This window comes from Amphiura filiformis, chromosome 16, assembly GCF_039555335.1.
Source record: "Amphiura filiformis chromosome 16, Afil_fr2py, whole genome shotgun sequence".
Classification (NCBI taxonomy): domain Eukaryota; kingdom Metazoa; phylum Echinodermata; class Ophiuroidea; order Amphilepidida; family Amphiuridae; genus Amphiura; species Amphiura filiformis.
In genome coordinates, this window is record NC_092643.1 from 27,969,452 (window position 1) to 27,984,383 (window position 14,932).

The 14,932-nt window shown below is 37.4% G+C and overlaps 1 protein-coding gene across 2 annotated transcripts in view; it reads left to right on the forward strand.

Moving 5' to 3' along the window:
• Positions 1-14,660, forward strand: part of LOC140135833 (uncharacterized) — a 93,274-nt gene extending 78,614 nt beyond the window's left edge. Inside the window, exons 1-4 of one of the 2 annotated variants that reach the window (XM_072157462.1) lie at positions 6,675-6,759; positions 8,375-8,538; positions 11,030-11,164; positions 13,302-14,660. In XM_072157462.1, the coding sequence (XP_072013563.1) occupies positions 6,750-6,759; positions 8,375-8,538; positions 11,030-11,164; positions 13,302-13,517 (525 nt within the window). In that variant the 5' untranslated portion in view covers positions 6,675-6,749 and the 3' untranslated portion in view covers positions 13,518-14,660. Of the gene's footprint in view, positions 1-6,674; positions 6,760-8,374; positions 8,539-11,029; positions 11,165-13,301 lie in introns of those variants that run through there. The other variant, XM_072157463.1, reaches the window with a different exon arrangement.
• Positions 14,661-14,932: the final 272 nt, after the last annotated feature.

Here is a 14,932-nt window from a genome sequence, read left to right on the forward strand (position 1 = left end):
TGATCCTGTGATCAAACATGAAAGAATAAGAAATCGATGGCAATTTAATTAATGAGCTACATAGTATGGGATTAATTTCAAATGTGATATTACATTTTGAGTAATGAAAATATTGAGGGAGAGTGCAAGAAGTCCCTAACTGCAATTAATAAATTGCTGCTCTATGTAAATGTGTCAATTTTTGCATACTATTATTGTACACATTTAAAAAGTTGCCACCCGGCAGCTGTAATTGGTGATTGCTAATTGCACTAACCCGCCGATATTGATCGGTGAGACAACTGGTCAAATTCCCTGGTGTCTGCAGGCAATTATATCGGTCGCACATCCGGGTTTTGTTCCCGGTTTTTGCTCCATCTTTATACTCCTCAGACCTGGAATAAAACGGGTTTAGTTCATTCTTTCCGATTTGACACAATGGATGTTGTGTTTTTGTAGAAAAAATTGAGAGGATATCAAACTGGACAATATTTTACAAGATTGGATCTGTTTCATGAAAGGGTTCATGTCCTTTCAAATTTTGTTTAATTTTCCCATTCCTTATATTATAACAGTAATCTTTCACTCAATAAAATGTTTAGCAACAATCAGGTAATGACAATACACTCTGACTAACAAAACTATTCTCTAATGCTTGAAATGTATGATGGAAGTTCACTATGACTTTATAGATGTATGTTGGAACTTAGTTCACTATGACTTTATAGATAATTATGACGTGATCACTCTAAATAAGGAGTGAAATCATACTCTTTCAAAAGTAAAAATTCATTCTTGAAAGAGTATCATGTACTATTTTATGGAGTGATCATTGTCATGATTGTAGGCAATCCAAAATAATACGTATTTTGATCAAGGTTCTTCATTGTAAGCCTTATAAGAGTATTGTGGAGAATAGATGAGATCCATTTTCACTGTTGAAAAAAGGAACAGTACAATTTTGCAAATTTTCTGAATCCGAGGGATACCCCTTGGGTTCAACAAGAATGGTTAATGGAGTCGTATTTGCCGTACAATTTGGGCGAGCGAAGCCAGCCGTAAAACGTTTCAACAGTGCAGTGGCACCCCTTTCAAAAACTGGATCCGCCTCTGGTTACAGACACGGATCTACTTTAATAGACCTACGTACAATTTAACGTTTCTTTAATCCTTTGCGTAATTATTTCTTGATTTCATCAGTATCAAGATTCTGGTCATCAAAACTCAGAGGCTGTTTCGGCGATTATAATCAACAGAGGGCGCTATGTAGCCTAATTAGCAACAGGGGGGTGAAAGATCAGCTTCACGAAATTAATCAAAAAAATACGATTTATTGAGTCATTGGCGATGACTGTATTTAAAATCATTGGTGTTTTTTTAAATCATGATTATTTCAACGTCATGCATACGTATTGTAGTACACATTTGACACCATAATTAATCAGATATTATAATTATTAGTATTTGGTTCTACAAATTGGAGAAAAATTAACGGAAATACAGGTTTTCCTATTGCTCATGATTGCACTATCAGTCACCTACCTGGACAACCGATTCTTTAGAAATGCTTAGTCGCGCTAAAAGTCGATCGATACATGTTAAAATCAGCACAATTCAGAGATACACCTTTTTGTTATGAAATTAATTTTCTCGGTCAAATATAAAGCAATATTTTTTTTTCTTCAGTAATGTCAGTTAAAAACTTGGTGCTTGGGTATACATTTTTTTTTAAATCCTGGTTGTAAAAAATTAAGCATCGAATTGTATCTTTTTGTGTGATATTTTTGATTTTTATAGGCCTTGAGTTCGCCTGCGAGCTTTTTACGGAATTGATTTTTAGCGTCTCAAACTAATATAGTTTGCTAAAGAAAGATATTTCCCACCTCTGTAAAGCACATCGTGTGGGTCTATATATTATAGTTTTGTCAGAATTTCCGTTTTATTTTACCCTTTTTCCCTTCATGCTCTGAAAATGTCAAACTCGGTGCTTTTATCTCGTGCGCAACCAGCAGAAATAGTCGATATTTTCATTGTTGTCATCCAGGGCAATTTTCCATTGAAAAGCAAAGATCATGAAGATTGCCCGACTAGCGATTTGGTAGCCCAAATCCCCAATTGGGTTTTCTGGTAAATGAGGTGAATTTTACAAATTTGCTCCCGTGATAGCCTGCAATTTCAATTTATATGGATTCCATGATTATGAAAACCATTTTGTCTGTCTGTGTGTTTGTTTACCTAGGTTAGTCCGTATTAAGAGAAGCACGCTTGAGGTTCATGAAAATCCACGGTCCAAACCTAGAAAAATTAGCGTGTTATTATAGGGGATTTTAATCTTCTGTCCCTCCTATCTCCATGTGAATTTTGTATGACCTACCCAACGCCCCCCCCCCCATCGCGGGTTGCCATTTTCATTACACCCTTCAGACTTGTGTTCGGGTTTCTGTAGAGATTCATCAGTGTTCGGGTTTGTTTTTAATTTGACCTATATATAGGCCTAACCATATTTGTCATAATTAAGCGCTATACCTAAATGTATAGCTATGCTATATATTATTATGTAATATCATGTACATGTAGGCCTATAGGGTGGGGTGGGTGCAGAGGTGTGTGAGGTGGGTAGTGGGGGTGTATGTAGGGAAACTTTGTTGTGGTAATCAACACACTTTAACCATGACTTTCAATGCAAGGCTTATTGTTGCCACAAATGTTGTTTTTTCCTTAAGGTTATTTAATAAGTTTTTATAAACTTCCATGTTTAACCTGGTATTGTTTTGGCTGCTTCATTAGGGCCTATGACTTTCGGTGGGTTTCCAAAAGCAGTTTCAAACAAACACAAACAAAAGGCACCATACCCAGTCACCTTCATGACAACACTACGTCAAGTATTAACATCCAAGTTATTCTGTTTTTAGGCAAGCAATTTATATAATTGCTTGAACAGGTTTTTGTTTAAAAACAAAAACCTGTTTAAGTTAACAATGAAAATGAATGGTTCTTATAAGGCACAATCTCTGATGAGTAACTCAATGTGTGTAAAGCACGAAATTTACAAACAAACATAAAAACAATCAATTTATAAAGATGTTTAAAACAAAAACCTGTTTAAGTTAACAATGATAATGAACGGTTCTTATAAGCCACAATCTCTGATGGTTCTTATAAGGACAATCTATTTCGGGCGTTTAAATAACGAAAGTCTGGGGCGTTACGCCGGGGCGTTACGAAGGTTATTTCTTTGGAAGTGTGTTCCAAACAGTTTGTTGATCAAAAACATACAGCGTAATATAATGTTTTGTAAAAGAAAGTTTTGTTTAAAATATTGCCCAATTGCATGTAAGCCTTCGGGCAAAGTTGTTTTGAGGAGAAGCAAATTTCAACACATTGGTCCGAATCACTCACGTGATGATGAAATATCCTCATCGTGCTATAAACATGATCAGTATAATAGGAGCGCTATTAGGCCTGGGAATTTCGTTGCTATATTGAAGTTCTGGCAACACTGTATCATGCCGGTATTCCTATTAAACCCAGGGATATCGATCCACAATGCTAGTATTATTAGCCTTATATTTCACGCGTTGATTTTGAAAAAAGTTCAGCCGGTGAAAAAATGGTGAAATCAAAACGTAAATTCTGACAAAACTATGATATATCGCTCACGGTGATGTGCGTTAGAAAGTTGGGAAAAATCCTTCATTAGCGAACTATATTACTTTGAAAAGCTAAAAGGTTGATCCAAGAAAAGGCTCGCGGGCAGAGTTTAAGCCTATCAAAATCGAAAATCTTACACGAAATGACTGAATTTCACGCCTAAGTTTAACACTAGGATTTGAAAAAAAAAAAAAGTATCAAGCACTACAATTTGACCTGACATTTACTGAAAAAATAAAAATGATTGCATTTCATTTGGCCGAGAAAATTAATTTTACATTGAAAAGGTGTAACTCAAAATTTAGCTCGTTTCAACACCAAATTCGATCGTTTGTATTGCCACATTAAATGACTGAGTGAGCCTTGCTAAACAAAAGAATCTGTTGTCCAGGTTGCTAACTGCTATAATCTTTAAAATTTGCTAGCTACTGTAGGAAGGAAATAAGAGTAAAGGACCATTCCTGATGGAACTTAAATCCAGTTAGACCAGGTCTAACTTTAGACCCGGTCTAACTCTTTTGTGCATACGGTAGGGATGGGCGATACCAGCTTTTGGTATCGATTGTCGATACCGATACCGATACCAAAAAGTATCGACGATACTCCGATACTTTCGATACCAATTATCCTAAGGTGAAGGGTGTGTGTGGGCGGGGGCGGGGGGGGAGGGGGTATGTATGGCTGTGCCACATTAACGTAGTTATATTTACTCTTCATGGGATTACGAATCTTAACACAAAATTATTATAAAACTAATAGAATATATCACTTTAATCAGCAAGATGAATTATCAATTTACCAGTTTACAACATTTGTCAGTTTAAGTTTAAAACACACAATTTTTTGTTGAAATTAATTTAAAACAAAATCAATACAATTGGCTAATTTCAAATCTTATCATAACGCATAACAATGGTTTTGCAAAATATTTTGTAAAACATTTATAATTCCTTTGATTGGGATCGAAAATTGCCACTCAAGGACACTTGAAATTTGAACATCCTATTGTGTTAACTTTTTAATTTATGAAAAATAAGAATCCCTAGGCGTGAACTAATTTGTAATACACTTTGTTAAACTCCGAATGTGATTGATAGGTCGCTATTTGGATGTTACGTTAGGAAAACGTTTGTTATTTAAAGTAACATTTTCAAAATCGAGATTTTGACCTTAGAATTGTAATGAATATAATATAACAAACACACCTTGAAAAAAAAGTTTTGACCAAAACTTAAAGTTTGTTTTTTCATGTAGGCCTACATGCGCCGCCCGGTGCGTCGCTGAATGTATATCCCATACACAAGCATTGGAATTAAATCTGAACGCTATTCAGATTTAATTCAAAATTTAATTTAATTACACAGCCAGTGCTAGTAGTTGCGAGAGAGTGTAGGCATACTGCGCAATTTATTTGCTACATGAAGTTGCTAATAGAGAATGAATGATTAGAATATTTGTTTTTAATTTTCGAATATTTTTGTTTTTCAATAGGTTCAATTAAAATAATACATTTTATTTTTTTATATTCTGTCAAAAGTATCGTATCGGAGAATGGCCGATACCAAAAGGTATCGACCATCGATACCGATACCACTGGTATCGGCGGTATCGAGGTATCGAGTATCGAGTATCGCCCAACGCTAGCATACGGACCTATAAATCTAATGATATGTACTTGAAGTATATGTAGCTGGGAAGATAAGCCGACCATCATAATGAAAATGTTGACCTTGCGTATTGAAGATATACAGGTAGTTTCCCAAAAGACCTAAAATGTGAGTTAGGAAACTTCATGTATATCTTTTATAATTTTTGGCATTTTGAAGCAAAATTGGTCAAATATGGTACAAAAATTGTATTTTTTAGGCTAAAATGGCCAAATGACAAGGTTAACTTGGTCAAAAACCCACATACAGGCTTGAACCAGTAACCAACAGGAATAAGGACACAATGACATTCACATTGACCTTGCTTGAACATTCTGTGGCCGGATAGTACGTAGGAAGAGTACAACCTTGATATCTCCCGGATAGACACCGGATGGATACGTGCGTAGGAGCTCGTTGACGTTGACCTACAAATATATCCGTACACTGATACGTCCTATAAGCTCTTAGGCCTAAAAAAACATAAAAGTTTGTTTCCAGTAGCTTTTGTTTTTAAATTTTTATGTTCAAAAATCATTAAATCCAGAAAAAATTAATGAAACTGAAGTAGTCATTCTAGTGCTGTGGTCATGTGGTATGGACATGAATGATGGCAATAGAGAACACAGCAGGCGAAATGAAAAGTTTAAATGATTCTCAACCATAAAATCAGGATTTGTATAGGGTGTAATTTTTGAGGGGAGGCAACTAGGCAATGGGTTGATATTGGGGTCCATTTGGCTTATTTCATTAAACATTGGTCAATGTACCATAAATACATGTATAGGGTCCACAACTTAAAAGTACCCTCTAAATACTTCATTGCGTTTAGTCACAATGGTTCATTATGTAAAAACAAGAGACCGTTTTAAACAGTGTTAAAAGTTGCATCTGGGTCCATAGGAGTCAGCTCTCAAACAATACAGTAGGCCAGGTTTATTCATGTGTTTGTTAAAGAAAACCTGACTGCTATGGACTCAGATGCAACTTTTAAAACGGCCTCTTTTCTTACACAATTAACCATTGTGCCTGAACGTAATGATGTGTGACGCTATAAATTGGTCCATATGTGTAAAACAATTAGGGCTATGCATACTTTTTACATTATTACATTTCATTAAAAATTTTTGAACTTATTAAAAAAAGTATCAGGGGGAACTTATAAGTTGTGGACCATATACCTGATCTGACACCCGGCATTGTTTTGTTTCAGATCTGAGCCTATTTATATGTGCTTTTTTCTTGAATTATTAAAAAAAAAAAACCGCATTACGCATTGCAATTTTAAGACCCGCTACGGGAAACAAAAAACTTTTTTTTGCTACTTGCTTGCATGCCCACATGAAAAGTAATCTTTGCACGGTGTAATTCATCTGGATACTACAGAACCGCGTACGAAATTGAATGATACAGACCTTGCTTTGAAGAGACTCAAATAATACCAATCTATAACATATAGCCTATCGACTGAATATGGATACTGGTATGTGAATGAAAACCTTTGTATTTATATAAAAAGTATTACTTTTATAATGATAAATGAATTTGTGTGTGGGGAGTAAGACGATAAAGTAACAATTTGCCATGGTATATATGGTACCTGTTCTGTGCGTGGATCTTCCTTTTAGTGATCGCTCCCGTTTACTCCGCTAGAAGGGTCAGATATTAAACAAATGGTCTCATAAATATTATTCTTTTGGCAAAAGGAAATCAAAATAAGAACAGTTTGCATTGCTTTGGATGTTTTGTGATATAGGAAGCAATAGTTAATACAAAATAGGTCAATAGGTTCAGTGGGTTTTGATATAGGGCACGGTGGGCACGGTGGCTCAGTGGTTACGGTCTTGGACTCATAATCTGAGAGCTTGCTTGATGTGCGTGAGTTCGAGTCCCCGTCCCGCCACCGTGTTGCACCCTTGGGCAAGGCGCTTTGTCACGCTTGCCTCACCCCACCCAGGTACAATGGGAAGCTGTTAGGGGTAGTCACAGTCGTTGTACTGATGAACCCTGCGCCATTTGTAGGCAGCAAACTTGGTTCCGACATATTCTAATAACGGCGGAATAAATGTAAAGCGCTTTGAGGCTGTTTACGGCATAAAGCGCTATATAAATATCTACATTTATTTATTTTTATATATTGCCCTGTTACATAGGTAACAAAACACCTGAGCATTACATACCCTGAGTTCACTAATGTGATATTTAATCCGCACGAAATAGTCGTGCGATAGACTCTTTTCATACTCATTCACCTGTGTTTTTACCTGTAACTCGATAATTAACTGTACGTCGGGAATAGGTAAAACTGTACATTCCTGAATCCTGATGATGAGAGGAATACATTGGTATGATTTATAAGCAAATGTAATCAACTTTGAAATTTGACCCTGTATAATCGGCTATTTTGGTTTTATGTAAATTAAACCCCTTCCCCTACGGAGCTATGGACTATTAGATCCCGCCTGGTGATCTCGTTGAACTACTTTGTTGTGAAACAATTCTGTTAAGTTTAAAAATCTTACTTGCCCGGCCTTGCTAATTAGTATACGATATGCCAGTCACGGGGTCAACCATACCAAGTAGTATATCAACTTACTCCCGGTACACATTGGCAGATACTCCGCGCATACTCCTACCAGCTACTCCTGATAACTGTCAGGAGTAAATTAGCGGCACCTGGTGTAACTTATACCTAGCAAGGTTAGGCCTGATGTAAGACCTACCGTCGTTCATACTGCCAATGCACCACCCTTTTACTCCTACCGACTCTTCCACTTGTTGTAAGTTAGCCCTTGATCATGTGATTTAACATAACTCCATTGGGCACACATCATGCACAAACCCTCCCTCTGATCACCGCAGGTCATGAGACTGGCCTTCAATCCTGAGACTAGTATTGGTTTAATACTACTAATAGTCTCAGTTCAATCTGGTAGGAGGGGACCCCAATGAAAGGAAATTTCCCGGTTCAGTATTTTGACCCGGTATCATCGGTAGAATATAATTATACATAGTCGATACTGTTTTTATAGAGCCTATACATATTTAAGTCTCATTTAGAACCAGTCTATTTTGTTACCACATTGTTTTTCATATAGAAAAGGGCATTCCACCTCAACAGGACCAGGGTTATCCACCTCAACAGGGCTATCCCCCTCAACAAGGACAGCCACCCCCGTACGCACCTCAACAGGGATACCCACCTCAACAGGGATACCCACCACAGCAGAATTACCCACCTACAACTGCTCAATACAACACTGTAAGTACAATGTCAGAACAGCGAAGAACTGAAAAAGTAAACTTTCGAAAAATATATAAGTGTAAATTATTCGCTTTCTTATTAGTTTCGTTTATAGATCTTTAAGGTGGTACTACACTCCCTGATAAATTTTGTGACTAATTTTGCATTTTTCTCAAAAATAACTACTCACTGGTAACATAAGTTATGTATATTACAGGGGCAAGGAATCCAATTACTTCACTGAAATGTCATGCAGTGATAATAATAATGATAATAATAAATCAATATTTGTACAGAGCAATTTGCATCGCAGATGCCCTGCGTTTTACAACTAAAAAGGAAATGCACACACATAAAATATACAATATGAAATTTACCCAAACAACAGATTCAAATTACAAGATTGATGACACTGGATATTAAAGACAAGTGGTTCATTATAAGAAATTTTAAGAAATGAGGACCATTCTAGCGGTACCTCTTAAAAATCATAAATAACGTGTATATACACCGCTTGTATTGAGTCACTGAAATTCCAGTAGTAGATTCCTTGCCCCTATAATATACACAACTTTTTTTACCATTGTGTTATTATTTTTTGAGAAAAATTCACAAATAGTCACAAATTTATCAAGGGGTGTAGTACCACCTAAAGGGGAGAGAACTGGGAGAGGGCATGGACCTTTTCCGATTTCATTATGTCTGAAGTTTAAGTATATACAAATATTTGGAAAGGAAATGTGTCGAAGAATTCTATCGGATAATTGTTCATAATCGTTCATAATCGTGAAACTCTAATACCAGCTCATTGCTCATTGCACAGGTAAAACAGACACAAGTGCAGTGTGTATTTAACCAGAGAAGATCTGATCAGGAATATGAGACATATATCCCTGATCTGATGTAACATAGTTGAGCTGTTTTCATTGAGTGTTATCTTGGTTTAATAGCTTTTAATGGGGTTTAAGTCCTTCAAAGGTCGTGGTGAATTCTACTGTAGACATGACTGCATCATGATTATTTTAAAGTCAACAACATTCAACAATATGATCACCGTGATAGTATGACAGTATCAGTACGGTGGGTGTCAGTGATCCTAGCCTGACACAGTAGACAAACAAACAAACAAACACGCCACTGGTCGTGGTTTATTTACAATCGATTCATTTAAAATCCCCATAGTAAACATTAATTTTGGCAAGAGTTTTCTCTCTCTGGAACGAGGATGCATCCACTGGCTCCGCGTAATGAAAAGATCTAACATGATTGGTCAATTTAGCTCCGCGAAGCGAAAAGTAAGCTACGCGTAGCAGCTCCACGTTGTGGCGGTTACGGCCAGCCATATACTGATCATGCGAAAATCGTAAAAACATAGAATAGAAACAGTGTGGCAGGCTCTCAAAATCTCAAATTGTATGCTTAGCCTAAGTCGCTCGGCCTATCTCGAATAAAATCACCATGCGTAGCTGTTGAAAAACGTGAGGATTCATCGTACTATCACGGCAATTTTTGACACGAAGATATAGGGACGATGACGGTGTGCGGCATAGGACACGCGACACGTGACGTTCGAGGCTGGCTGACAGCCCCATTCAAAATACACGGTTAGCAGTTATAAATTGAAAAACAACATACTTATAGTGTGGTACATTGTCGTACCTCCAACGGTTTAAGAGTAAGATAATTTTGCTTTGACACCACAAAACAAATTTAGAATTGTTTGTGAAGATTTCATGATTATGTGTTAATTCAATGGCGACGTCAAAAATGACGATATCGCATCCACCACCGCCTGCAAACACTAGGATTCATCGTAGTGTGCGCCAGCATTTACTACTCAAAATATTGGACCTGCTTGTCGTCTCTCACACGGTAGAGGATAGTAACAACAAAAGTTCCTATCGTATATTCTCTAAAAAAATAAGACCAAACAAGCAAACAATGAATTTTCTGTTCATTCGTCTTTTGTACTGATGAAGGTTAATATTAAATATCGGTGTTTCTTTAATGCAAAAGTGCGGGAGAGACTGCGAATTTTGTTCGTTGGAACAATTCCAACTAAAAACGCAGTTGATTGACTCACATGACATTTTACTGAGTTTCACCACTACACTTAGATTCATCAGACTGGCAACTCATCACATCAGACTGCTTCCTTTTATGGACAACAGGAAGTACCGTAGAGGGCGTGATGAGTTGGTCAAATATGTTGCTTTAGTGCATAGGCCCCCTAGTTTAGAATGGCATGTCCTTTTCTGCGGATCCAAATGGCTTCTTTCAGCCACCTGGTAGTATCAGCTTGATTAGTTGCCAGTCTGATGAAACCAGTACTAGTGGCAAAACGTCACTAAAATGTGAGTAAATCACCTTCGTATTTATTTGGAATTGTTCATTACGAACGCAATTCACAGTTGAAATCAACATTCCTAATGAACTTGTTCAAAGATGCGTTAGTATAAGTTAAGGAAGGTAATAATTACGAGAAGTATGCTTCGGTTTTGTTTTTCAGAGTGCACCTACCCAAACCGTTATTGTGAGACAAACACAATCTACTCAACCCAACGACTATCTAATCTTTGCGATTATTGTTACGATTTTTTGCTGTCTGCCGCTTGGAATTGTGGGGATTGTCCAGGCAACAAATGTAAGTTAATTTGAATTAAATTCGCCGTAGAAGTAAATCGTGTTCACACGGTCGAACATAAATCATTTATTACCCGTAATAAGTCACTTATTACCGGTAATAAGTCACTTATGTGTGCAATTAACTACGATACCGCTCTTTACAAAGACACTAATCTTACAGGTGCGAGTGATCAGCATGATGTGAAAATTTTATAGAATTACGATCCAGGCCTATATTCCTGTTCTTTGATAATATATGTGCAATGCAGAGGAACGGGGTAACGTTTAGTGCAGGGTAATACATTCAAAATAGTGTGAACCCATTGCTTTGCTATTAATCATGTTACATCACTACGACGAATTGTTTTAACCGTACCCGGGTAACCGTAACACTGACAAGAGGTTTTGATCGGAGATGGCCCGTGTACCTAGCCTGTGGCATTTTGTTGTATTTAATAAGGTTATGATTTATGAAATTTGTGATGCGGAAAAAATAAAAAAGGCGGGCAGGAATTTGTGATGGGATTGTGGGAGGAACAAAAAGAGGACGAGGAAGAAGAAAGAAGATACGCGAGCGCCCCGGGGGATCGAACCAGGGACTCCTGGCTGCGTGTCAACGAGCCAATCTCTTGCATCAAGCCACGACCAGTCTACTGCCAGTCAAATATGGTGACTATAAAATGATGATTGCGCAATATGACGTATATGTGTGTGGTTAACCATAAAACTGCCAGATGTGTTTGGTTGGAGGTGGCCTGTGACTGTGTTTTCCGCCCGTCTCCCCGCGGAAGGGGAAGCACTCAGCCTTGGTATTTTGTGGTATTCAGTGGCGTAGCGTCATAGGGGCACGGGGGGCACCCCAATCGATTGCAAAATTTAAGAAATCCCATAGGAAAATAATTGTCAAAAAAAACCGGCTTGTGCCCCCCAATCAGACCCGGTGCCCCCAATCAGGGTCGGTGCTCCCCCCCCAATCAGATGACACACGCTACGCCACTGTGGTATGTTACTAGGGAAGACGACGATGATGATTATGATGATGATGATAACGACAGCGCGATGATGACGAAGAGTAGAAGACAATTGGGATAAGGCACCACATCGAATTTGGTCCTATAGAACTATCGGTGCCGATGACTCTTAATATCACTCCCCGGAGATGTAATAAATTGTATCAAGCATAATAATTAACAGTTGCATAGTGTACCTTCACATTTCGACCTCGAAAATATTATCGATTTTATCAAAAAATTATTTGAAATTAATTTCTTGAATAAAAAGTTGGACAAACAAATAATTAAAATCAATATTTGATTTGTTATGAACTTAAGGGATCTGGAATGAGCGTTTTGAGCATTTCGACAGTATTTTTGTGGGCCCTGAGAGCACATCAGACATATCGAATTGCATTCTGAATACGAAGAATGTCTTTCTGATATCAAATAATTTTAATTTTTGAAATTCACGATATAATACAAATTTTATGACAAATTATTAAAATTTGATATTTTCACATTTTTGATATATAACCATGATAACAGTCCTCGAAGTAAATTTTATAAATCTAATGATATATTCTTAAAGTGTATGCAGCTGGGAGGAAAAGGCGACGATCAATTGAAAATTGTGACCTTTCATATTGAAGATATGGAGTTTTTCCCAAAAAGGCCTAATTTTTTTTGGTGTTTTGGGAAAAAAAATCCATATCTTCAATACGAAAGGTCAACATTTTCAATTGATCGTCGGCTTTTCATCCCACCTACATACACTTTAAGTATAAATCATCAGATTTATAAAGTTTACTTCGAGTACTGTTAAATATCAAAAATATTGCATTGCAAATTTCAAAAAATCGAAATTATTTGATGTCAGAAGGACATTATTCGTATTCAGAATGCAATTCGATATATCTGGTGTGCTCTAATGTCCCACAATAAATACTGTCCAAACGTTCATACCCCATCCCTTAAATAAAAAACGAATGCACTGTACAAATGTTCAGGGTACAATAAAAAGAGCCGTCGGTACCTATTCGGGCACCGATAGCGCTATAGGACCCAAAAGGATGTCGTGCCTAATGTTGATGATGATGAAGACAATGAAGAAGACGATAGGCTAACGATGATGATTCTGTTCTAATTACATAATTATTACAGGTTCGCAGTAGATTCGCAGCTGGTGATGTGGCAGGTGCCCAACAAGCATCCCAATCAGCGAAATGTTGGTCTATCGCAGGATTGGTCACTGGAATCGTTTTGGAAGTTATTGGAATCATTATCATAATCATATACGCTGTTGCTGTTGCATCTGTGGTTTCTTCGGTTTCATCTGGATTCGACTATGACTTTAATAATGACTTTTACAATAAGTAATACTATCGTCCAAGAAAATTAGCAGAGTCCAAGAAAATTAGCAGATTTTAGCAAAGATTCAAAACTTCCATTTTGATCGTTAGCATTTTGAAAGTACTAAGACGGAATGGTCACAAATATGTTATGTAATCTTCATCCGATTCCCTTTTTCTTCTTCTTTGATCATAAAAAGCATGTGAAAAGAAGTTACTTGTTGACGGTGATCCCCACTCTATTCATGGGAATAGAAAGGCGCGTTATACGGTCATTGCTATAATTGAAGATCGAATTAAAAAGACTAGTTTGCATCTTACGTCAGGGCAAAGGCGCAACGTGATTGATTCTCCATCTGCGCAGTACGGGAGTTTTGGTTTGTTTGACAGAACGTCATACGCAAACTACAAACTAGTTTTTTTTTAAATTCGGTCTTCAATTATAAAGATGGCTGCACAGGCTTCGAAAGAGTGACAAACGATACCCACTTCTAGTTGAGTTAAATTAGCATAATTATGTATAAACATTACGCCACTTTTGTATCGCATTACATTTTTAGCGTTCAACCAGCATAAACCCACAGAATTAGAGAAGGAGAACCGGGACTCGACCGCCATCTTGATACAGGCATATGAGCAGAAATTAGGGGTATTCGGTTTCCGTCGGAATGCGCTCGAGGTATTTGTTATCATGCAAGCGCGACATGGATGATGGACGCATTTGAGAGACGCACTTGATGCGACTTCCATGCAAGTGCCAAAACGCTTCAGATGAAACGCAGAATTATTTTCGTTCGACTCAGCGCACCGTCGGCAAGGACTCGAATACCCTAAATTTCTCCCCATGACTGACGGCGCGATTGTTCGTGGCGGTATATGGACAGGTGATGGAAGCCCGCTTCTCCTCCTCTAATTCTGTGCATAAACCATTGTTATATAAATCCGATACTTTCACACCCGTATATTTGAATGTATTGCCCTGCACTAGACGTTACGTTGTCAAAGAACAGGAATCCATGATCTGTGATCGCAAATTTCACATTATGCTAAGTCTATAAGACCTTTCGCAATTTCAGATCGAAGTGCATTGTGGGTAATATCTATGAGACTTTTGAGAAATAAACATTGAAGACTCGCCACAATATTTCAATGGGAGTGAACTTCGCACATTGGTCCAGAGGATATCTTCTTAATACTTGTATATACTAGCAAAGTATTAATTTTGATTGTTTCAAATGGCTAATCTTGTAAAACGATTCTTTTTGAGTCGCAGTTCATTCACAAGGCCGTCAATTGGGGAGATTGGTTCTGTTTATCTCCAGTCGATAGATGTCTGAGCATGCGCAGTTGCAATTTTCCGAAATTGCGAAACGGCTTATCATTCGCACCTAGTAATACTAGTGTTTTTGAAAAGAGCGGCATTCTATTCAGTCAATTGTACTG